We start from the raw sequence: 23,798 nt of genomic DNA, 5'->3' as shown, positions 1-23,798 counted from the left end.
AATGCTGTGGACACGGTGCACGGCGACTTATATGTGACACGGTGACCCTTATGACTTCACAGTCCTGGGGCATGCTGGGGAAGAAAAAGTCCGCTGGAGCCCACACACAAATCGAATTGTCTGACGGACTCTGGTCCACCGGACCAAGTCTGTTGGAAAGTCCGATCGTGTGTACGCGCCATTCTTTGTCCTGAGAAAAATAATTTATGGTATGTAAGGGAAGACTATGAAAAGTTAAGAGGTATAAAGGAGTGGAATAGAGACTCAAGGTGTGGAACCGAAATTCAAAGAGGGCTAAACAGAGAAAAAGGCTCTCAGCAGCTCAAGTTGTTAATAAGACGCTAATGACTTACAAACAGATATATGCTAGAAAGAGATGGCATAAATCATACTTTAAATCATGTTTTCAAAATAATATTTTTTTTCAAGAAAAAAAAAAAACATAGTAGATCAATGTCCATCCAGGGATAAAATATAGAGTGATACTCACTCACACAAACCAGCATAGCCCACTGCTGTTTGTTTTCCACATGCCTCATCCTTCATTCCATCCAGGGTTTCTTTCTGCTCCATGACCCGACATCCACCTAAAAAAAGAAGGTACATTACATAAATTACTTCACAACAAGCATATGCATATATACAGCACACTCCCAGCACAGAGACCAGGCTCTCACCAAGAGCCTCAAGTCTTATACCAACAATCAGGAACCAGGAGGCCTGGTACCTGATCACTGTGATAGCCAATCAGAGGCTATCACAGTGATCAGTCACTGTTCACCCAGATGTTTTGTCTGTTTTTTCTCTTCTTGAATGGAGAAAACAATACATTGCATCTTTATCTCCTTGCTAGATGAGAAAAGAATAAAGAAGTGTGTGTGTTAAAGAAAAAAAAAAAAAAAAAAAAAGGAAAAAGAAAGAAAAAGAAAATATAAACAAAAAAAATGCTAGATTAGGGTTTTGATCTAGTTCATTTTCAAAAGTCGTGGTCACGGTCAAAGGTCAGGATCTGCACATTTTAGTTAGGATTTAAAAAAATAAAAAAAATAAAAAAATAAACACACACAACACCACAGCATTTTTTTTTTAAATTTAGTATTCGTGTCAGTGTGTTTTAGGTAGGATAAAAAATATGCACAATTGTTTCTGAGCCCTACTATGGGTACAAACAAAAAACAACATACACGTATCATTGCAATCATCAGGAGCAGAATTTATTTATTTTTTATTGTTCTTTGGTGGTATATTATGATAAAAGCAAAAAATATATGGCTACATTTAAAAAATATATTTTTTTCTTTTTCATACATCATGGGACACAGAGTCAGGCTAATATTCATTACCTGCTGGGAAGTCCCAGAGCAATAGCCTTGGGGGGGACACCCTGCCAAAAAATAGCCAACAGAACTTATACGGCAGCCCGCAGTACACTGCGGCTGAGAGCCGAATCCTTGGCTGCTCGAACATCTACTTGATAACATTTTGTGAACGTATGCACTGAAGACTAGGTAGCAGCTTTACAAATCCGAGCCACAGTTACCTCATGGCGAAAAGCCCAGGAGGTTCCTACATCCCTGGTAGAATGAGCTCTCACCCTAAAGGTAGGAGCTTTATGTTTCAGACCATAGGCCTGAATGATAAATTGACGGACACAATTGGCAATGGAAGCCTTGGAAGCTGTCTGCCCCTTTTTGGGTCCTTTTGGTGAAACAAAAAAGGAGTCTGATCCTCGGATCTCCGCAGATCTAGACAAATAAACCTCGACTGCCTGGACAAAGTCCAATGAGTGCAGAGAAAAAAAAGGCAAAATAATGTCCTTATTTAAATGAAAGGCCGACACCACTTTGGCAAAAAAAAGTATGGTACCCTGCACAAAAGGGCTGCCATTACGGACACCCTTCAAGCCAAGGCGATGGCCATCAGGAAGGCTAGCTTGCGTGACAGAAAGTCTAGTGAAATTTCCTTGACAGACAACACCAAGTTCAAGTCCCAAGGACACATAGGTGACCCAATGGGGGGGGAAGCAAGCAAGTTACCCACAGCATAAAAGTTTGGATCAGTAAATGGGAGGCTAAAGGCCTTTGGAAGAATACTGATGGGGCCGAAACTTGACCTCCGATTGTACTTCCACTTGATTTCCACAGCTGACTGTAAAAGAAAGAGATTTTTCCCAATCACGTATTTCCGAGGATGCCATTTTCTGGCATTATACCAAGCAATAAGTCTTGCAGACCTTATGATAAATTTTCCTAGCTTTTCTAGCATTCACTAGGGTAGACACTACTGGTCCAGAGATGCCGTGGTCCTTCAGCACCCTGGCTTCAATTGCCATGCGGTCAAATTTAGAGACCGTAAATTGGGGTGGAATATAGGACCTTGAGACAGTAGATTGGGGTGATGTGGAAGCGTCCATGGTCCATCTATTGTCAGTCTCATATCTCCGGGAACCAGGCCTTTTGCCGTAGCTTGTTGTTGAACCTGGATGCCAACAGGTCGACCTCTAGCCATACCCAATGCTGGTATGTGTAAATACACCTCTTTTATATTGATGGAGGCTAGAAAGTCTCCCCTCTGGAGTGAGGCTACTACCCAGAGGACAGACTCCATTCGAAAGGACTGTATCAGTAGATACTTGTTCGGGGATCTTAGGTCCAAAATGGGTCTTGTGTCCCCGTTTGATTTCTGAACTGTAAACAGGTTTGAGTAAAACCCAGTGCCCCATTCGGATACCGGAACCTCTACAATCACTCCTTGATGCACTAGATGATGTAGTGCCTGAAGCAATGTTTCTTTTTGGAGGATCTGAGGGAACGCTGGATCTTAAAAACCTCCAGGGGGGGGAGGCCCCGCAACTCCAGCTTTTAGCTTTGAGATATAATTGAGTTGACCCGCTCATCCTGATTATTGTTCTCCAAATGTCGCAAAGTGCAGTAGCCTTCCCCCCACTCTCCTCAAAAGGAGGGCTTGGTGCTGGATTCAGAAGAATTTCGGACCCAGGACTTCTGGCCCTGTGGCTTACCCCTGGCCCTAGTTCCCTGTTGACGTTGGAACTGCCATGACGCTGAGACATTTGAGGAAGCAGTCACAGAGGTTTTAAACAGTCTATAGTATATACTGCAGCTCTGGGGTTCTGGGCTGCAGCAAAATGGCAGCCACCAGCAAAAAGTAAGGGGGGGAAAAGAAAAAAAAGCGATAAACAGGAGCAATGCTGGAGGCAATTTACACACTAGTTTTGGTTGCATAAATATTAATGTAGAATGCAAGTTCTTTGCTAAAGAACGTTTTTTTTTTTGTTTTGTTTTTTAGAATAACATGAAAGCCATGTAGCTAGCATTTACAAAAAACAGAGGTTCCCCATATTTTCACAACAGGCTTTCAGGAAATCCCTTGGATACGGTGCCTCCCAGCCCTTTAGGCTGGGTTTACACTAGTGCGAATTGGATACGGATTTCCCTGCATCCAATTCATACAGCAAGAGATCGTGACCGGCTCTCTATGGAGCCGGTTGACAGGGCTCCTGTGCAAAACGCACCAGAGCCGCTGCGGTGATGTGTGTCTTTTGGTCTGTTTCAGATCCAAATTCAGACAAAATATCGGGCTGAAATCTGACCTGAAGCAGTGAACGAGGACGCACCGGACTCCTGCTGTGAGCTGCTGCATGCTCATATGTGAACGCAGCCTGGGGCGTGGCCTAGCGATGCACTAGAGCGGACGTGCTTCGCGGGAGCTCCGGCATCGGCGCGGATTATTGATCTTTTTTGACTAGATCCCCCTCACTACTGCTTGCCCCAGGCATGGGGAGGAAAACGGGCAAGTCCCTGCCCAAGAAGGGCTCAGCTTCTGGCAACATCAAACGTTTTTTGGCCGCGGAGTCCGAGGAGGCCCCGGACCATGACGGCCTAGGCCGCACGCCGCACAGCATGCTGCCGATACTCACCCCCGCCTCTTCAGCTAGGCCGGAGAGTAGATCCCGCTCGCCCGATACCTCGGCCGAATCGGAGGATGAGAGAGAATTGGCCGGCCCTGCCGAGATAGCTACCAGGGTGAGTGATCTCCCGACTAAGGCCGACCTTGCCTCGATGCTATTGAACCTTGAACGAGCGATTCGGAAGGAAGTGTCGGCGGTCCGTTCGGACTTATCACAGGTACTGGTACGTGTGGAAGAGACGGAACAACGACTGGATAGACACGCGTCTGCTATTCGATCGCTTCAGACGACTACCCGTCAACTTACGATCGCCCACCGTACGGCTCTATATAAAATCGAGGACCAGGAAAACAGAAACCGACGCAACAACGTTCGGATCCGTGGCCTTCCGGAGGCGACCGGAGACGACGACCTCTTGCCTTCAGTCAGGGGCATTTTTAACACCCTTCTCGGCAAGGCGCCTGACGCGCCGTTGAAGATTGATCGGGTCCATAGGGCCCTCCGACCTCGCTCCATGACTACGGAGGTTACGATTATCTGTAGACTTCATCACTACCCGGATAAGGAACTAATTATGAAGAAGGCCCGGGATGCCACGCCATTTGATTTCCATGGCGCCTCTCTTACCTTATATCCGGATCTGGCCAAAGAGACTTTGGATAGGCGTAGAGCCTTGCGCCCCCTCACGGAGCTTCTACAGTCTGCCTCTATCAGGTACCGGTGGGGCTTCCCTGCTGCTTTAATCGCCTCGGTTAACGGCAAGACCTCTGTCCTAAGGTTTCCTGAAGACTTACCACGCTTCTGTGCTGACCTGAACCTTGAAGTACCTGAGTTACCGGGTTGGACTGATGTCCTCCCGCCACCACCGAAGCTCCCTGACCGTCAATGGCAAAGAGCGGGCCGGAGGCCTCTGGCTGCGGATCTGGCTTCCCAGGGGCACCCCTGACCGGCGTAATGTGTGGTTATCCCTGTGTCCTTTCTTCCTCCGGTCCTCACAGACACCTTGGATCCTGCTATCGGGAAGCTGATTCCCTAGTACTTGCCACTGACTTGGTTTTCCTTTATTGGCCTCTGGATTACTTTCCCTGCTGCTCGTGTTTTGCCACAGCGGGACGCTGTTCTTCTCTGTTTTCCCAAGTTCTTGCTGTTTCCTTTTTGCTAGTTGCTGCAGTCCCGGATACCCATCAAGGCTTGATCTCTGGGGCCCTCCCCGGTTCTACCCCGCCAGCTGTCTGAGCTTTTGCCGGGCTGTGCGACATATCTGTGACCCCCTGTGGTCTCTGGCCCTGACACTGATCGCTTGCCTCTTGGCTCCGTACTCAGTTCCTGATTGGACTTGAACCCTGTTTGCCGACCCTGTTTGGATCACTGTAATTTACATTTTGCCGTTGTTTCCCTCATTAACTGTTTTTTACTGGAAATGTTTATGTATATGTAGTGAGTTTATTTGCGGCGCCGGTGCCGGACTGCCGTGGCGTGACCCTAGCCCTCGATGGCGTGGTTTGTCCTCGGTGGCCTGGTTTCCGCCGCCCCCCCTCTTGGTGGATGCCGCCTTGCCCGGGGTCCCGGTGCCCTTGCCCCGCTTTGCGGGGGGGGTGCGGGGGTCGCGGGCTGGGTGCGCGACCCGCCGATGCACTGCAGTTTTCTGCGTGCGGTTAGTTCTGCTGCTATGCTGCTTTCTTTGTTGCTACTATTCTGTTTCTTTCCCTGTCGCTCTCCCTACTCTCTTTTCTCTCCTTTGGTTTTCCTTCTTGTCCCCGTCCCTCCCCTGCCCATCCCTTTCCCCCGGGTGTGGGGGGCCCTATCTGCCTTGGTTGTTTCGCTGTTGGGGGGTGTGGGAGGTGGGTGCCCCCTTTCTGTGACCCGATGGCTGCGGTGAACTTTATCTCGTTTAATGTTAGAGGCCTTCATGCCCCTGGGAAGAGACATTAATTGTTCCGGGAACTGAATCGCCTCCGGGGGGATGTGGTCTTTCTACAGGAGACCCATCTCACCCACACCACTTCCGTCAAATTGTATTCCCCCAAATACCCTACCTGGTATTATGGTCTCTCGGATATTGCTAAGGCAAAGGGCGTAGCCATCGGGTTTCGGAGGGGTACCGCGTTTAAGTTGGATGATATGTTGTGTGATCCGGCTGGCCGTTATTTGTTTCTCCGGGGCACTCTGGGCAGCATGTCATGCACTTTAGCTACTCTTTACTCCCCCAATAGACACCAGGCTTCCTTTGTCGCCTCGACACTTTCTAAATTAGGAGACTTCGCGAGGGGTTGTGTGGTCCTGGCGGGTGACTTCAATGCGGCTCTGGAACCTTCTCTGGACACTTCCAGGGGGAGTTCGCCTTTGTCCTATAAACAGCTGAAATGCATACGTACAAAACTGCATGAGCTGCAGTTGATGGACACCTGGAGGATCGCACACCCCCGCGAACGTGATTTTACCTTTTTCTCCCCAGTGCATCATACCTACTCGAGAATTGACCTTTGTTTTCTCGATCACCAGCACCTGCCACTCTTAGTTAAATCGGCCATTGAAACATCTCCCCTGTCGGACCACGCTCCGACTTCGTTTACTCTTAAGGTTGAATCTTTGCCGCCCAAGGCTGCTACTTGGCGGTTGAACGAGACCCTTTTATCCGAGGAGGCGGACAGGAAAGTTTTGGGTGAGGAACTAGATTTCTACTTTCAGACTAATATGGGTAGCGAGATCTCCCCGGGCGTGCTATGGGAAGCGCACAAGGCCTTTATTAGGGGTAAACTTATTGAACTGGGGGCCAGGAAAAAGAAGGAACGGGTGGCACAGCAGCTTCAGTTAGTTGAGGAGATTAGGAGCCTAGAGAAGATTCATAAACGGAGCCTCTCAGTCCCCATTCTGCATACCCTTACAGCGAAGCGAGAAACTCTGAAGTCCCTCCTGCACTTGGACCAGAAGTCTAGATCGAGGCTGGTAGCCCAGCGCTTCTATGAATGGGGGGATAGACCTAGTAGGCTGTTAGCGGCTTCCATTAGGCGACGGAGAGCCGATGCGTTTATACCTAAAATTAGAACCTCGGGGGGGTCCATGGCCTATGAAACTCCCCGGATTGCTAAGGAATTTCAGGATTTCTACCAGCAGCTGTATCATGTTCGTCGCATAGACTCAGACGGGGAAGCTCGGCGGCGGCTTATTCGGGAGTACCTAGACCGGGCTGCCCTCCCTCAGCTCTCCGCTGAGGCCCTGGCTGCTCTGGAAGGGGAATTCTCGTCGACGGAATTATTGCGAGCACTCCGAGCTATGGCGAAGGGCAAAGCACCCGGCCCGGACGGCCTTTCAGTAGCATATTATCGCTTATATGCGGATAAATTGCTCCCCCACCTTTCTAATTACGCTAATGTGACCTCGTCCGGGGGGGTTCTCCGCCCGGAGACTATTCATGCCCATGTTACGGTCATACCGAAGGACGGGAAAGACCCGGCCGATTGTGCAAGCTATCGCCCTATCTCGCTGCTCAACATCGACGCAAAAATTTACGCCAAGGCTATTGCGAATAGATTATTGCCCCTGGTCCCACAATGGATTACGCGGGATCAAACCGGTTTTATACCAGGGAGAGAGGCTCGCGACAATTCTTTACGCACCATCACACTGATGTCGCTTGTACGGCGTCGGTCCCAGCCCACCCTGCTGCTTTCTACGGATGCTGAGAAGGCGTTTGACAGGGTGGACTGGGAGTTTCTTATGGCGCCGTTGTCCCGTCTCGGGGTCGGCCCTTCCCTCAGATCGCAAATTTTAGCTCTTTACAGTCATCCCACGGCCCAGTTGAGGGTTAACGGAACTCTCAGTGACCCTTTTACTCTATATAACGGTACGCGCCAGGGTTGCCCGCTTTCGCCCATACTTTTCGCAATATCGCTGGAACCTTTCCTGTCTATTATCCGTCGTAACCCGAACATACACGGGGTTGTAGTGGGTGGGACAGAACACAAATATGCGGCCTATGCCGATGATATTTTATTTTATGTGCAACAGCCTCTGATTTCTCTCCCTAACCTCGTAGCCGAATTTACAGCTTTTGGCAGGGTTTCGAATTTCAAAATAAATATGTCCAAATCCGAAATTCTAAATCTCACGGTCCCTCCCCTTGTAGCCACGTCTCTCAAGCAATCCTTCCCCTTTACTTGGCAGACACGGCGCCTAAAATATTTAGGTATTTACCTGACGCCCAACCCACTTGCTCTTTTCCGAGCCAATTTTCTCCCGCTTCTTAATACGCTAAGGTCAGACCTACAGAGGTGGTCCCAGGTGGGTCACTCTTGGATGGGTAGGATTGGGGTGGTGAAGATGAACCTGCTGCCCAGGGTGCTCTTCTTGCTGCAAATGATCCCCTTTGGGGTGCCGGTGGGGTTCTTCACTATATTACATTCAATGGTTTACAGGTATATCTGGAATAGGAGGAAACCCCGACTGCCACGGTCCCTGCTTATGCGTCCGCGGAGCGCGGGGGGCCTGGCGGTGCCGGATTTTCGACTCTATTTCCGGGCTATTGTGCTAGCCAGGCTCTCGGACTGGAAGTATGGTAGGAATACTAAATTGTGGGTCGAGCTGGAAACGCTGTTGGGTGGGACTGACCTTTCTAACCTTATGTGGCTACCAAAGCATTATAGGACTCTGTCTGCTGATTCCTCACCTTTAACGACCTCTTCTTTGGCAGTGTGGGACTCTTTGTACAAAAAAAGCTCCGGGCTCTATAACTCACCTTTACTGTCTTTGTCAGGCCACAACTATTTCCCGCCCGGTAATGTGGGGCCTAACTCACGTGTCCCTTGGAGCCTCGGGGACAAGACTTTCCTTTACCAGCTTACCGGACCCTCCGGGGTCCTTCCTCCCCCCACCATTTTGGGGGAATCGCCTATTTCACCTATGGATCAGTGGAAATACTACCAACTGTCGGCATTTGTTCGATCTCTTCCTAAACCACTACGCTCCGTATCCGAGCTCACACCACTGGAGTCTGCTTTTTCAGGTGACCTACCTGTGGAGAGACCTGTCTCCTATTTTTACCACCTGTTACTATCCCTAGAATCTCACAGGACACCTACTTTTATCCGCAACTGGGAGCTGGATTTGGATAAGACACTCACTCCTGCCCAAGTGTCTACTATTCTTCACAGGGCACACGCCACTTCGGGGTCGGCCAAAACAGCTGAGATGTCCTACAAGCTTCTGACCAGATGGCACTACACGCCTGTAACGCTACACCGGTTTTTCCCCCAGACCTCACCGCTCTGCTGGAGAGAGTGCGGTGAGCGAGCCTCCCACGCCCACATCTGGTGGTATTGCCCACGTATACGCCCGTTTTGGCTCGCAGTTCTGCATTGGATCCAGCAGATTCAGGGTCAGGAGGTTCCTAATGATCCGTGGCATGTGCTATTCCACTGTTCGGAACAGCCGGCAGGCTCATATAAACGCTCTATTACGCCCCATCTTCTCAATGCGGCAAAGACTCTTATCCCGAGATATTGGAAACAGAGGAAGATTCCCACGCTCCGTTGCTGGCTGCTCAAAGTTGATCATATATATTACATGGAAGATATGACACTCTCCCTGAGAGGCAAGTCAGACCTTGCAAAAAAGATTTGGGCCTGCTGGGTCGCCTTTAAGTACACACCCCCGTATGCAGCTATGGTATCCAGTCCTGTGTAATGTAATATGCTGTAGCCATGTTTGGTTTTTGTTTTGATGTATTTCGATGAGCTATGTATATCATGTTTTAGCCTCTGAAATTTCAGTCTGGCGGTTGGGCCCCCTTCCCCCCCCCCTGCTTTCTTCCTTCTAGTTGGACTTTCCTTTCTTCTTTTTTCTCTTCTGGTTACAAACTGAAGGGAGTCATGTACTTTTTTTTTTTTTTGAGCTACCCATGTTGGAGTCTAAGTAGTTCGTTGGGTGATTGTTGCTTACTGGTTGTATTGCTCCTCTGATGTTATGTCTGCGATGACTTGTATGTACTCCTTCTCTTTAATAAAAACTAATTAAAAAAAAAAAAAAATATGTGAACGCAGCCTGAAAGTGTTACTAAACCCAGGGCCCTACTTTCACTATATCTGGTCTCCCACAGTACACAGAACATGGAAATGCAATTATTTTAGTAAATATAAACTGCTTAAAACTTTTTTTTCCATCAGCAGTTAGAGCATTCTTGTGATTTCTCTCAGTATCAGCTTAAAGCGTGTAGGAGGCCTTTTCATTCTCCCCTGATCCTGTCTGGACAGTGCTGATTGGCCCTGTGCTTGATCACATACACTCTCCCAAACTGAGCATGTGCATCCCGACTCCTAATACTCTGTTCTACCAGTAGATGGATTGGAGTCAGTTAAAGGAGGAGGATCAGAGAGACAGGATCACACAGCTTTTATACACAATGCAGAGAATTAATCACTTAGATTCCACAGAGAGTATAACAAGCATGCTTTACTGCATATACAGACTGATTTTGCTGTTGTGGGTTTAGTAACACACTTTAAGTGGTTTAGGATGCTGGGAGGAGGGGTTTACGATCATGTGACCACAGATAACTGTGTTGGAAGCACGCAAGGGGTGCATGCTCTCCGCACAGCTATATGTGCACTGATGCACGCAAATATGCGGCCGCTCTGCGCCAAGGCTCACCCACCGAGAGGCTGCATATTTGGGTGCAGCCGGCACCAAGAAGTTAATGTATTTCAATGCATTGTAAAAATGTAAAAGATCTCTTATTTATTCTTCACCTCCAGGTCCAGCTTGTGTTCCAGTTGGAGGATCCGTGTTAAACTGCACATTGGACATCTTAAAACAAGACAGAAATGTCACATGGTCAGTCATGAATATTTGTTCTTGTTCTAAATATATAGAAACTACTACTAGTTATTCTAAAAGAAGAAAGGAACAAAAAGTTATGTAGAAAATTAAAACACTCCATTACAGATCAATGGTCAAAGGAAAATGGACCATTATAGCCTAGTAACCTAAAGCTGTAATATTCAGCTAAAACAAGCATGGCAATAGCTGGAAGTCACCCTCTATAAAACGATCAGTATTGCACATGTAATTTGTCATTTTTCTCCTATCTTATTCTCCTCTCGTGTATGCAGTTTCCTTCAATTACCCATCAGCTTCAGTCCACTTTATATTAAACATTCCCTGCTTTAAGTACCGACCAGGCATGTGTAACTCTGTATGTAAACATAATTTTTGTTCCGACATGCCCAGTAAAACCTTGTTGATAATGAGAAACACTAAATTTTAAAAGGATTTTAACACTCTTTAAATGTGTATTTTTACTTTTTTTTTTTTTTTTATAAAATCTTTTCTTTTCAAAAAACCTTTAATATTGGGTGCAACCCGTGGCAGATGATTCACAGAGAATTATGGGTTTTCCAAAAAGAGAGAACAGGACAAGGTGTTTTACTATGATTGAATTAGCATACAGAAAGTAGGAGTCACCACACAAGTTATTGAGCGTTGTAAACAGACTTTCTTCAAGCAAAGCAGAAAAGGATAGCCTTGAAAACATGAAAAAATGAGAGCTCTCTGTGCTGAAAATATAAAAATAAAACACTCTCATTAACAATATTTCATATTTACACATTACCTTTGCAAGAAGCCTGTGTTTTAAAACACAGCCATGAAGATGCTCCCTGGCTGCCCCAAGCGTTCAACCAGCTAAATGGTTCTAAAGACCTGTTCACACCATACGCCATGGGCTCTGCTGTGCAGTCTTGTCCAACACAGTCCCAGTGCATAGATATACAGTGCCTTGCGAAAGTATTCGGCCCCTTTGAACTTTTCAACCTTTTGCCACATTTCAGGCTTCAAACATAAAGATATAAAATTTTAATTTTTTGTGAAGAATCACCAACAAGTGGGACACAATTGTGAAGTGGAACGAAATCTATTGGATATTTTAAACTTTTTAGCAAATAAAAAACTGAAAAGTGGTGCGTGCAAAATTATTCGGCCCCTTTACTTTCAGTGCAGCAAACTCACTCCAGAAGTTCAGTGAGGATCTCTGAATGATCCAATGTTGTCCTAAATGACTGATGGTGATAAATAGAATCCACCTGTGTGTGATCAAGTCTCTGTATAAATGCACCTGCTCTGTGATAGTCTCAGGGTTCTGTTGAAAGCACAGAGAGCATCATGAAGACCAAGGAACATACCAGGCAGGTCCGTAATACTGTTGTGGAGAAGTTTAAAGCTAGATTTGGATACAAAAAGATTTCCAAAGCTTTAAACATCCCAAGGAGCACTGTGCAAGCGATCATTTTGAAATGGAAGGAGTATCAGACCACTGCAAATCTACCAAGACCTGGCCGTCCCTCTAAACTTTCAGCTCAGACAAGGAGAAGACTGATCAGAGATGCAGCCAAGAGGCCCATGATCACTCTGGATGAACTGCAGAGAACTACAGCTGAGGTGGGAGAGTCTGTTCATAGGACAACAATCAGTCGTACACTGCACAAATCTGGCCTTTATGGAAGAGTGGCAAGAAGAAAGTCATTTCTCAAAGATATCCATAAAAAGTCTCGTCTAAAGTTTGCCACAAGCCACCTGGGAGACACACCAAACATGTGGAAGAAGGTGCTCTGGTCAGATGAAACCAAAATCGAACTTTTTGCCCACAATGTAAAACGATATGTTTGGCGTAAAAGCAACACAGCTCATCACCCTCAACACACCACCCCCACTGTCAAACATGGTGGTGGCAGCATCATGGTTTGGGCCTGCTTTTCTTCAGCAGGGACAGGGAAGATGGTAAAAATTGAGGGGAAGATGGATGCAGCCAAATACAGGACCATTCTGGATGAAAACCTGTTGAAGTCTGCAAAAGACCTGAAACTGGGATGGAGATTTATCTTCCAACAAGACAATGATCCCAAACATACAGCAAAATCTACAAAGGAATGGTTCACAAATAAACGTATCCAGGTGTTAGAATGGCCAAGTCAAAGTCCAGACCTGAATCCAATCGAGAATCTGTGGAAAGAGCTGAAAACTGCTGTTCACAAACGCTCTCCATCCAACCTCACTGAGCTCGAGCTGTTTTGCAAGGAAGAATGGGCAAGAATTTCAGTCTCTCGATGTGCAAAACTGATAGAGACATACCCCAAGCGACTAACAGCTGTAATCGCAGCAAAAGGTGGCTCTACAAAGTATTAACGCAAGGGGGCCGAATAATTTTGCACGCCCCACTTTTCATTTTTTTATTAGTTAAAAAAGTTTCAAAAATCCAATAGATTTCGTTCCACTTCACAATTGTGTCCCACTTGTTGGTGATTCTTCACAAAAAATAAAAATTTTATATCTTTATGTTTGAAGCCTGAAATGTGGCAAAAGGTTGAAAAGTTCAAGGGGGCCGAATACTTTCGCAAGGCACTGTAGCAGTTTGCAGCCATGCCTCCTATAAGTTAAGTTCATACCAATGCAGTGGGGTTTGATGATGAATTGTTTAACAAAAAGTGTAAAACTGAAAAAGAAAGGTCTACTCACTGTAAGAAGTCTCTGTAGACGAGGCACCTCCCAGTCTCGCAGATAGAATAAGCAGTCTCTGGGATGATGGGCATGAAGAGACATTCTTACTGTGCAGGACTGGACTGTGCATTTCTATGGAACAAAATAAAGCCATGAATATTTACGTATTGATAAAAAATGGCATCACCTAAATCCTAACCCTTTGATTGCCCCTAATGTTAACCCCTTCCCAGCCAGTGTCATTAGTACAGTGACAGTGCAAATGTTTAGCAACAATCACTGTATTGGTGTCACTGGTCTCCAAAAAGTGTCAGTTAGTGTCAGAATGTCCGCGGCAATATCGCAGTCCCACTAAAAGTCGCTGATCGCCACCATTACTAGTAAAAAAACAAATAAAAAATATCCCATAGTTTGTAGACTCTATAAAACTTTTGCGCAAACCAATCAATATACACTTATTGGGATTTTTTTCAACAAACATATTTAACAGAATACATACTGGCCTAAACTTATGAAGAAATTGGAATTTGTTTCAATTTTTTTATTGGATGTGTTTTATAGCAGAAAGTAAAAAATATTATGAAACAGCAGCAAGGTGGGACTTTAAATGAGGCATGATCAATGTGGCCAAAGAATGAGTCAATAATAAAAAAATATATGTATTTATTATCCAGACAGTAACAAACAGTCTCATATTGAATTACAACACTTGATAAACATACAAAAAAGTATTTTTGTGTGTGCATTTGACTCTCTGGCAGAACCATTCTGCCACAGTTCCCGGTATGGACACCTTAGGAAGCCTCCAGGTTTTGGTCTTGCAGGTTCCAGGCTTTGTTCTCATGAGAGTATATTTGGGAATAGATTACCACTATCTCTTACATATTATTTAATCGTGTTTCCTGTTTATATTATATCAAGCTAGCATGAAATATAGATAAGCTAGTATTTCTATATTTCTCTACAACTTTAGATGCACCCGCCCCTGTGGAAGTGTTTTTTTTCCACGAAACATGTCGGGCATATATTTTATGTTATGATCTATTTTTAGGACAACAGTCTTTAATATATTTTCTGTATGTTTATCAATTTTTGTAATTCAATATGAGACTGTTTGTTACTGTCAAAATGCCTCATTTAAAGTCCTACCTTGCTGCTTTTTTTTTTTTTATTATATTAGGGATGGCAAAGTATCCTTTTTTTTTAAATTTCATTTAACCACTTTCAGACCGGACCATTTTGCTGGCTTAAGACCAGACCACTTTTTGTGATTCGGCACTGCATCACTTTAACTGACAATTGCGCGGTCATGCGATGTGGCTCCCAAACAAAATTGACGTCCTTTTTTTCCCCACAAATAGAGCTTTATTTTGGTGGTATTTGATCACCCCTGCGGTTTCTATTTTTTGCGCTATAAACAAAAATAGAGCGACAATTTTGAAAAAAAAAAACGCATAATTTTTTACTTTTTGTTATAAGAAATATTCCCCAAAAATATATATACATTTTTTTTTCCCCTCAGTTTAGGCCGATACGTATTCTACATATTTTTGGTAAAAAAAAAAAAAAAAAAAAAAAAATCGCAATAAGCGATTATTGATTGGTTTGTGCAAAAGTTATAGCGTTTACAAAATAGGGGATAGTTTTATGGCATTTTTATTAATAATTTTTTTTTTTACTAGTAATGGCGGCGATCAGCGATTTTTATTTTGACTGCGACACTGTGGCAGACACATCGGACATTTTTGGGACCATTGTCATTTATACAGCAATCAATGCTATACAAATGCATTGATTCCTGTGTAAATGACACTGGCAGTGAAGAGGTTAACCAGAGGGTGGCAGTGTAGGGGTTAAGTGTTCCTAGGGGCGTGTTACTAACTGTGGGGGGCTGGGCTTTGTGTTAGTGAAAAATGATCTCTGCTCCAATCACATGGAGCAGAGATCAGCGTCACTTGTTGCTAGGCAGAATGGGGAGATGCCGTTTACAAAGGCAGCAGCCCCGTGAGACGATCGCGGTACCCGCGCCCGGACTCACGGGGGTCCCGACCGGCACGCAAGAGCGCCGCCGGCGGTGCGCATGCGATGGCAGGGCGGCATTTAAAAATGGACGTACCTGTACGCCAATATGCCTGCCCGAGCCATTCTGCCGGCGTACATCTGCGTGCGCCGGTCGGGAACTGGTTAAAGTCCCACATGTTCCCCTTCCCCCTCCTTTCTCAAAAGTAAAAAATATTGTTGTTTTTTTTTCAAAACGGTCTCTTTTTGTTTATAGCGCAAAAAACAAAAAAATAAATGCAGTGGTGATCAAATACCACCAAAAGAAACATAGAAAATAAAAACCTTATAGTCCTGGCACCTGGGGTGTATAGCAGGCGGTTATTAAGGGTAATCGGCCCTGATAAGGGAAGCCGCCGCTTGTGGTTTTCTGCTCGATTCCCAGGCAGTTTTGTATGGGCAGAAGTGACGCGATGACGTGGTGTAACCTTCGATGTTTCGGCCTATCACAAAGCCATCATCAAGAAGTAGTCAATTCGCCATGTTTGTTGTGGGCATATATACCCTTACTTCAGCTCTGATTGCTTAGTTAACTATAACAGCACCTGCTACATACTCGGGAGTGCACAAACTATGTTAGACAATGTGTATAAGGACTAAACTAACATTGATATCTACAAACAATGATTGTATAAATATATTCATCCATATGGGATGAAAATAAAAGTAAAAAAGTGGAAAGCAAAAATAAGGAAGGTGGGATGGGGAAAAAATACAAGGCCCTCTGCTGGTCATAGACAATAAGTATAGACCTTCTCGATCACATTTAAAGGGGCCATATAGTGGAATAATAGGATATTACATTAAAAAGTGATAAAGGTGGATATTGCAGGACAAATTACTAGGTGAGTATCAGTGATACAAACGTGATATAATAAGTGATCAGTGAAAAGGTTGGGTAAATTAGTGACTCATATGAACACTAAAAAGATTTATTAAATATTAATTTATTAGAAAGGTAGGAGTGGGAAACAAATATAAAAACGTAAGATGACTAATTGGTCATATATAAAACATTCCCTTTCGAATTGATAAAAAATTGAAACAATAAATGATTGCACTAAGGGAATTTAATAATGATAAAATCGTAGGAGGTAACCTCTGACATTAATCTGTGATGAAACAGTTTAACTCTAGTTCTACATTTAACCCTAGTGGTGTCAAAGTTTGTAATTCAAACATCCATTTAGTTTAATTTTGGGATATCTTCTGTATCATATTGGCACCCCTCCAGGGTCTGTTGATGGTGTCAATTGCATAAAATGATAAACCAGCTGGAATCAAATACTTACAAAAACTCCAACCAGGATTTGAAAGTATTTTATTCCAGCTGGTTTATCATTTTATGCAACTGACATCAACAGACCCTGGAGGGGTGCCAATATGATCCAGAAGATATCCCAGAATGAAACTAAATGTATCTTTAAATTAGAAACTTTGACACCACTAGGGTTAAATGTAGAACTAGATTTAAACAGTTTCATCACAGATTATTAACGTCAGCTCCTACGATTTTATCATTATTAAATTCCCTTAGTACAATCATTTATGAACTGAATTTTATTGATTCAATTTTTTTCCCCCATTTTGAATCATTTGTATTCAAATGGAATGTGTTATACATGTCCGGTTGGTCATCTTAAGTTTTATATTTTTTTCCCACTCTTACCTTTCTAATAAGTTAATATTTAATAAATCTTTTAGTGTTCATATAAGTCACTAACTTAACCAACCTATTGTTTGATCACTTTATATACCATATTTATTATATCACGTTCATATCACCGATACTTACCTAGTAATTTGTCCTGCAATATCCACCTTTATCACTTTTTAATGTAACATCCTATTACTTCACTAGATGGCCCCTTTAAATGTGATCGAGCAAGAGTCTATACTTATTGCCTATGACCAGCAGAGGGCCTTGTATTTTTTCCCCATCCCACCTTCCTTATTTTTATGTTCCATTTTTTTAACTTTTATTTTCCTCCCATACGGATGAATATATTTATACAAATCATTGTTTGTAGATATCAATGTTAGTTTAGTCCTTATACACACTGTACGCTCCCCAAGTATGTAGCGGGTGTTATATTTAACTAACCAATCAGATCCGAAGGGTATATATGCCCACAACATGGCGGATTGACTACATCCTGATGGCTTTGTGATAGGCCAAAATGTTGAAGGTTACACCCCGCCATCGTGTTACTTCTGCCCATACGTAACCACCCGGAAATCGAGCAGAACGCCGCAAGCAGTGGATTCCCTTATCAGGGCTGATTACCCCCAATAATCGTCTACTATACATGCCGGGTGCCAGGCCTATAAGGCACTTATAAATGTGAGTGGAATTATTTTCATTTGTGTACTCAATAAATCAGTTTTAATGCGTAATGAAGGTTTTCCTTTGTCATTTCCATCCATCACAATGAGGTACATTCTTGAATGTGAAGTCATCCCAACCATACTAGCGATAGTTGGTCAACATCCACATCTATGTGAGGCACCCAGTCTGAGCAACATTGCACAAGAGATGTCAATTCAAGCACCAGCAATTTGTATCATCACCGAATGGGACTTTATTAATGTTTTGTGTGTTCTGCATGTTTAAATTTGATCAACCCTAAGTGCAGCAAACTGTTTACACCACCAAAAGAAAGCTCTATTTGTGGGAAAAAAGGACATATATTTTATTTGGGTACAGTGTTGCATGACCACACAATTGTCAGTTAAAGTAACGCAGTGCCGTATCGCAGAAAATGGCCTGGTCATGGAGGTGGGTAAATCTTCCAGAGGGCAAGTCATTAAGCGAAGGGTGTAAACGTAAAGAATTTAGGCCACAGTACCATTTGCCTGCCCACAAACATATCATTCGCTTATAGGGAACTGCTGGTACACGTCTATGCTGTCTACAACTGTTTCAGGGCCTGTTTACACCAGGTGTGTTGGGCTGCAATTTGTCTCGTTGACAAATGAGTCAGTTCAGGCCACCATTCTGCTGCATGCTGTACTGTTTGCCACTGCAGCACATTGCACCACTGAATAGAACTGAATTAAATGTGCTGTTTACAGTGCCTCAGCACCGATACTGAAACGGCACACACCAGCAGCTGCTTTCTAACACAGCTGCTAGTATGAACCAGCTGTGTTAGCCTTAGTTGGGTAACAACTAAGAGTCTGTCTAGTTGTAGAAATGCTAATAAACATTACTACATGGCCGCACAAAACTCCCAACTAGCTCTGCTCCATGTAACCACAGGCGTTCCGCTAAGGGTACTCTTGGAGCTCCCCAATTACGTGGCAATTTCAGTGTTGGCCATACTGTGGCCCCCCCAAAGGACTCCACCCTCCCTCCCCAAGCCCCTTATTCTAAATAGTTTGAGACTCTGTACAACCTTATGTCCCCTTTCCTACCCCTCCTCCCCCTTCTCAACATCAGTTTATTTCCACCAGGTCTTGAACAACCAACAGCATTCTCCCAGTGGTCATCTCATGGCTTCATAGAGGTCCACCATTTCCTTAAGTCCTACAAGTTTCCCTCCTGGCCCTCAGTCCAGGAAACTCACAAAGCACTGCCTCAGGAGTTTTTTGTTACACCCAACTCTGCCACCGTGTGTCCTCCCTACGATGCAATTCATATGAACCCTTTCAAAAAAACAGCCTTTGAACATACCTGCTTACATTCTCCTGACTCCCTGGGCACCATCTTGATGATATACTCCTCCCTAAATGCTATCGACTTTCCAAATTCCCCCTCTTATAAATCCTGGTAGGATCATCATCTAGCAACCTCTAGTGACCCTGAGGAGTGGAGTAAGGTCTGATCTTCCACATTAAAATGTTTTTTTTGTTTTGTTAACACTACTACCTTAGAAACAGCATACAAGGTCCTCTTTAGATGGTATGGAGTCCTGGCTCATATAGCAAGTTCGAACCCATCATACAGTGATAGGTGCTTTAGGGGCCATGGCCAACACAGGGATTTTGTTCATTTCTGGTGGTCCTGCCCACATTTTAAGGGAGTTCTGGTTCAAGGTTTTTGGGCTCCTCTACAACTTATTTCATGTGCCCATCCACAACAATGCTAAGCTTGCCCTACTACATTGCCTATTTTCATACCAAAAAAAGCTTGCGGCCTGTTTGTTGCCATCAAATGTGCCATAGCTAGGGCCTGGAAGAACCCTCTGTCTCGTTTGTTGTGGTGAAGAGCAGTTTGACCACTAAAGGAAAAGATTAATAACATTTTACATGATTCCCATGCCAAATTTCTTAAAGTGTGGGCACCTTGGTGGTTGTATGCTCTCCTATCCCTGCATCTGACCAGTCTGGGCAACCTATAATTGACTTTATCTACACCAAAGCCTGCAGAAACCCCACCTGACCCCTCTCCTCCCCCCTACCCCATTACTTTATCCCCCCCCCCCCCTCCTGTTTCTTCCTGCTCACCCCTAGGTGCCTGGATGTTGGTCACAAATGCAGACCCACAGCTTACTCTGCGAAGCCAACCTGCTGATATCTTATATTTCAAAATTGCCATATTGTACTTTATGCTCCTTCGTTATGATCCCCCTGTGCTGGTGACCAGAAGTTTTGTCATTCTCAAATTCATCAATAAAAAATGATTATACCAGAAATGCTAATAAACCTCATGGAGTCTACGATCAAACTATTTACTGATAAAACAGTAAGTTACATATTACACCACTAAACAAATTACTCACATTTTTGGGGTGAAATGTATTGTAACATCCACTGCAGAACTGATGGCGACACTGAGAACAAATGAAGTGCATGCAACCACCTCGTGCAAGGGCATAGGAAAATTTGCAGTGTGGGCATGCTGGAAAAAAAACATAAGCAATATTTAAAGCTATACAAGATTCCAGCCATGATGAGGATGAGAAAATAATTTTATAATCTACTCACTGATTCCATTTTCTTGCAGGTATACAGCCAAGCCTTGCGCCTGATATTCAGCATCATTTTCTCTCTTCCAATTCTGGAAATCTTCACAACTCAGATTTCGGTGCTGCTCCTCCCACTACAAAGAGTTAGGTAGTGAAGGATGAATGAAAAATAAGGGGAAATTAGTTAATTGAAGTCAGGTCAAAAAGAGTTTACTTAGACAAGGCAGATAAAGACATACAGGAGCTCTGACATACTTGGTGATGAAATGCTCTAAAAGGACTTTACATGTGTACAAAATTACCTCATAGAAATTACTTTATACACTGTTTGAAGATTAATTCACTGGCACTTTTGGGACCATGATGCTGCAATACCCACACTCTAAGCCTAACTCTAGTCAACAATTGGTTGGATAGGTTTTTATTTCTGCCTGTGAGCCCATGGGGGGGGGGGCGTTTATCCCTGAATTCCTGTTCCTACAACACCAAGACAAGAAATAGGGAGAATGGTTGTTACTAGAACAAGAAGGGACAGGCAGCAGTAAAAAACATAATTGGCAGTTCTTTCCTCACTCACAAGATGTTCGTGTGTGTCCCCCCTGCTCCTGCAGCCTTCTGGGACACATCACAGGCCGATTGAAGAATCAAGCCAATTGAGGACATTGCTGGATCTCTGGATAGGGACGTGTCCTTAGATTACAAGTCAGCAGCTACAGTATCTGTATATGTGGTTTTTTTTTTGTAAATATGTTTTTTTATTTGCCTTAATATACATCAGGGGTAGGCAACCTTAAAGAGGTGGAGATGTGCAGGTGTCGTATATATGTGTGCATGGCAATCATAGGTTTAAATCAGGTGTTGAGAAGGCAATATATCGCCTCCTCACCACCTAGCAACACACACTTGGATCGCTTTTCAGAGGAGCAGCACTTGTGCTCGTTACACGTAAAGTTAGGGGGTGGTAAAACAGCATGATAAAATACAACTCTATGGCTAAGCGCACACTGGACTGCACCCACAGTGTGGGTAAACTGCAACACATTGGTGTGAAAGCAGCCCTATACTACTATGCCCAGTGTATTGCTTCACACTGACCTGAAGATCTCTTCTTTCCTGCTGCTGGCCCTTTTCTGGAGACCACTAGACGAGATAAGAGGTGGAGTGCAGTTGGTATTACTCCGCATGGGACATGCGCCAGCACTACAGAGGGGGCTTAGGCGTGCCTTGCTCCCTTCTATAGCTCTAAGTTTACAAGTAGTCTCTCTGCATTGCACTCTGTTTGATGTCCTTGAACGGAGGATCAGCATGCCCAGACTGCGATCTACCAGTCACCTGTCCTCAATCTACTGGTAGATCACGATCTACAGGTTTCTGACCCCTGATATACATTTTAAGCAATGCAAATAGGTCTGCTTCTGCCTCCAGCGTATAAATGGACAATGAGCACAGTAATGAGGTCAACATTCTCCTCTCTTTCTGTGGGCATTTTCCTCACATCTGACTCCTAGTATTTGACCTTTGCTTTTCCTATGGTGTTCACCACCTCCTTGAAAAGTGATCCAGTTGGAAAGCAATATTTTGCTTCTTTGCCTCCAGTTTTAACGATGCTGCAACTGTCGGCAAAACACAAAGTTACAGCATGTTTGCAGCAAAGTTGACAGTGGTCATGCAATGGGGCACCTTCCTGCCCTCCCCCACCCGACATTATAATCCAGTTTAAATGGACGCTGGGTCTGGATGGGAAGGGCTTAAACAGTGAGAAAGTAGCTTGGGTCTGCAACAGTAGCATCTTATAGTAATTATAGATTATCCTCGCGCCACAATGTTTCAAATAAAGAAAAGTACAGCAAGATAAAAAAAGAGAATGTAGCTGCAGCAAAACACCGCCAGGGGTTCAAACCCTCCCCTAAATTGATAAACTGTATATATGTTGCATGGTGTTGCGCTCCACTAATAGTACAAATAAATAAAATAAATATGGGTATACCTATCAATATACAATGTGCAAATAATTATCTAATAACTGTTAACTTTTTCAATAGTAGGTAGATGCTCCTTCAGAAACGTATTTTGAATCTAAACGCATGCAAACTATCATAAATCATATATCATAGCATCTTATAGCCCATCTTCCCATGCATTTGAAGCACTTACTAGTCTCTTGCAGTTCCTGCAGAAACTACATTTACACTGAGGACATTTGACATCTAGTTGATCTCGTTCATAAATAAATCCAAATGAGCACTGAAATAGAAAAATAGCAGTTTACTTACTTAGTTCAGCACAATGACTTGGATTATATTATTTAAAATGAACCAAGATTTATATACATTTCCTTAAATGGATGCATGTGTAGATAGTGTGTGAGTATAACACTTCTAGGTATGTATTACCTCTTGCAAAGTTCACAGTACGCCTTGTGCATTGTGTTTTCTCTGTAGGAGGATGGAGCCATTTTTCTTTAGGCATCATTCAGGTTCAGCATCTGCTCCCTCAATCAAAATGGTTCAGAGCTGACAAATTCATGTAAAACCTAGTACCTGTGTGTTCATAAATGTCTGACACAGATCTGCCCCTTGTTGCAGCTTTACACCTTGTGACTTGGTACAAACTAAAGGGGACTGAGAGAATGATTCCTCCTGCCTGAAGCAGATTGATGGCCTCATCTCAATCTAGGCAAAGTCACTGGTTTGAAGACCAATGATTGTTTTTTAATGAGGTGGAGATTTCCTGAAACAGTCGCTGTATATTGTGGCATGTCAGGAATTTATTTACGCAGACTTGTAAAGTTATTGAAATGTCCACTTTAACCACTTAAGGACTGCCCACCGCATATATACTGCGGCAGGGCAGCCCCACTTAGCAAAATGACATACCCGTACATAGTTTAGTGCACGAGCCACTGTGGGCATGCACGCCCGCTAGTAAAAAAAAAAAAAAAAAAAAAAAGGCATAAATCTATCCCCTATTTTGTAGACTCTATAACTTTTGCACAAACGCTATATGCTTACTACGATTTTTTTTACCAAAAATATGTAGAAGAATACATATTGGCCTAAACTGATGAAGAAAATTGTTTTTACATTTTTTGGGGATATTTATTATAGCAAAAAAATTATATTTTTCAAAATTGACGGTCTTTCTTGGTTTATAGCGCAAAAAATAAAAGCTTACTGGTGTGGCAGTAATCAGGGATACAGACTGGTGACAGAAAAAAAAAAAAAAAAGTTATTCAATCTTTTTAACCACTTCCCACCCGGCCAATGCATATATACGGCCGGGTGGGAGCCGTCTACTCCTGATAGGACGTTCAGGAACGTCCTTCAGGAGTAGCGGGATCGCGCGCGCGCCCGTGCAGCGGCGCGATCCCGATGTGCTCGTGTCACCCGGACACGGCACATCTCAGATCGGCAGGA

At 44.0% G+C, this 23,798-nt stretch overlaps 1 protein-coding gene across 2 annotated transcripts in view; it reads right to left on the bottom strand.

The window, feature by feature from the left end:
- RNF31 (ring finger protein 31) overlaps positions 1-23,798 on the bottom strand; it is an 84,326-nt gene that overhangs the window by 5,114 nt on the left and 55,414 nt on the right. For both annotated transcript variants that reach the window (XM_077469547.1, XM_077469553.1), the window contains exons 15-20: positions 22,537-22,626; positions 20,402-20,516; positions 20,197-20,315; positions 13,433-13,546; positions 10,672-10,729; positions 491-587 (exon numbers count right to left, since the gene is read on the bottom strand). In XM_077469547.1, the coding sequence (XP_077325673.1) occupies positions 491-587; positions 10,672-10,729; positions 13,433-13,546; positions 20,197-20,315; positions 20,402-20,516; positions 22,537-22,626 (593 nt within the window). The remainder of the gene's footprint in view (positions 1-490; positions 588-10,671; positions 10,730-13,432; positions 13,547-20,196; positions 20,316-20,401; positions 20,517-22,536; positions 22,627-23,798) is intronic.

This window comes from Lithobates pipiens, unplaced genomic scaffold (genome assembly GCF_037356315.1).
Source record: "Lithobates pipiens isolate NorthernLeopardFrog02 unplaced genomic scaffold, aLitPip1_a1.2 Scaffold_11, whole genome shotgun sequence".
NCBI classification, from domain to species: domain Eukaryota; kingdom Metazoa; phylum Chordata; class Amphibia; order Anura; family Ranidae; genus Lithobates; species Lithobates pipiens.
This window is presented reverse-complemented; position numbering and strand designations above follow the sequence as displayed.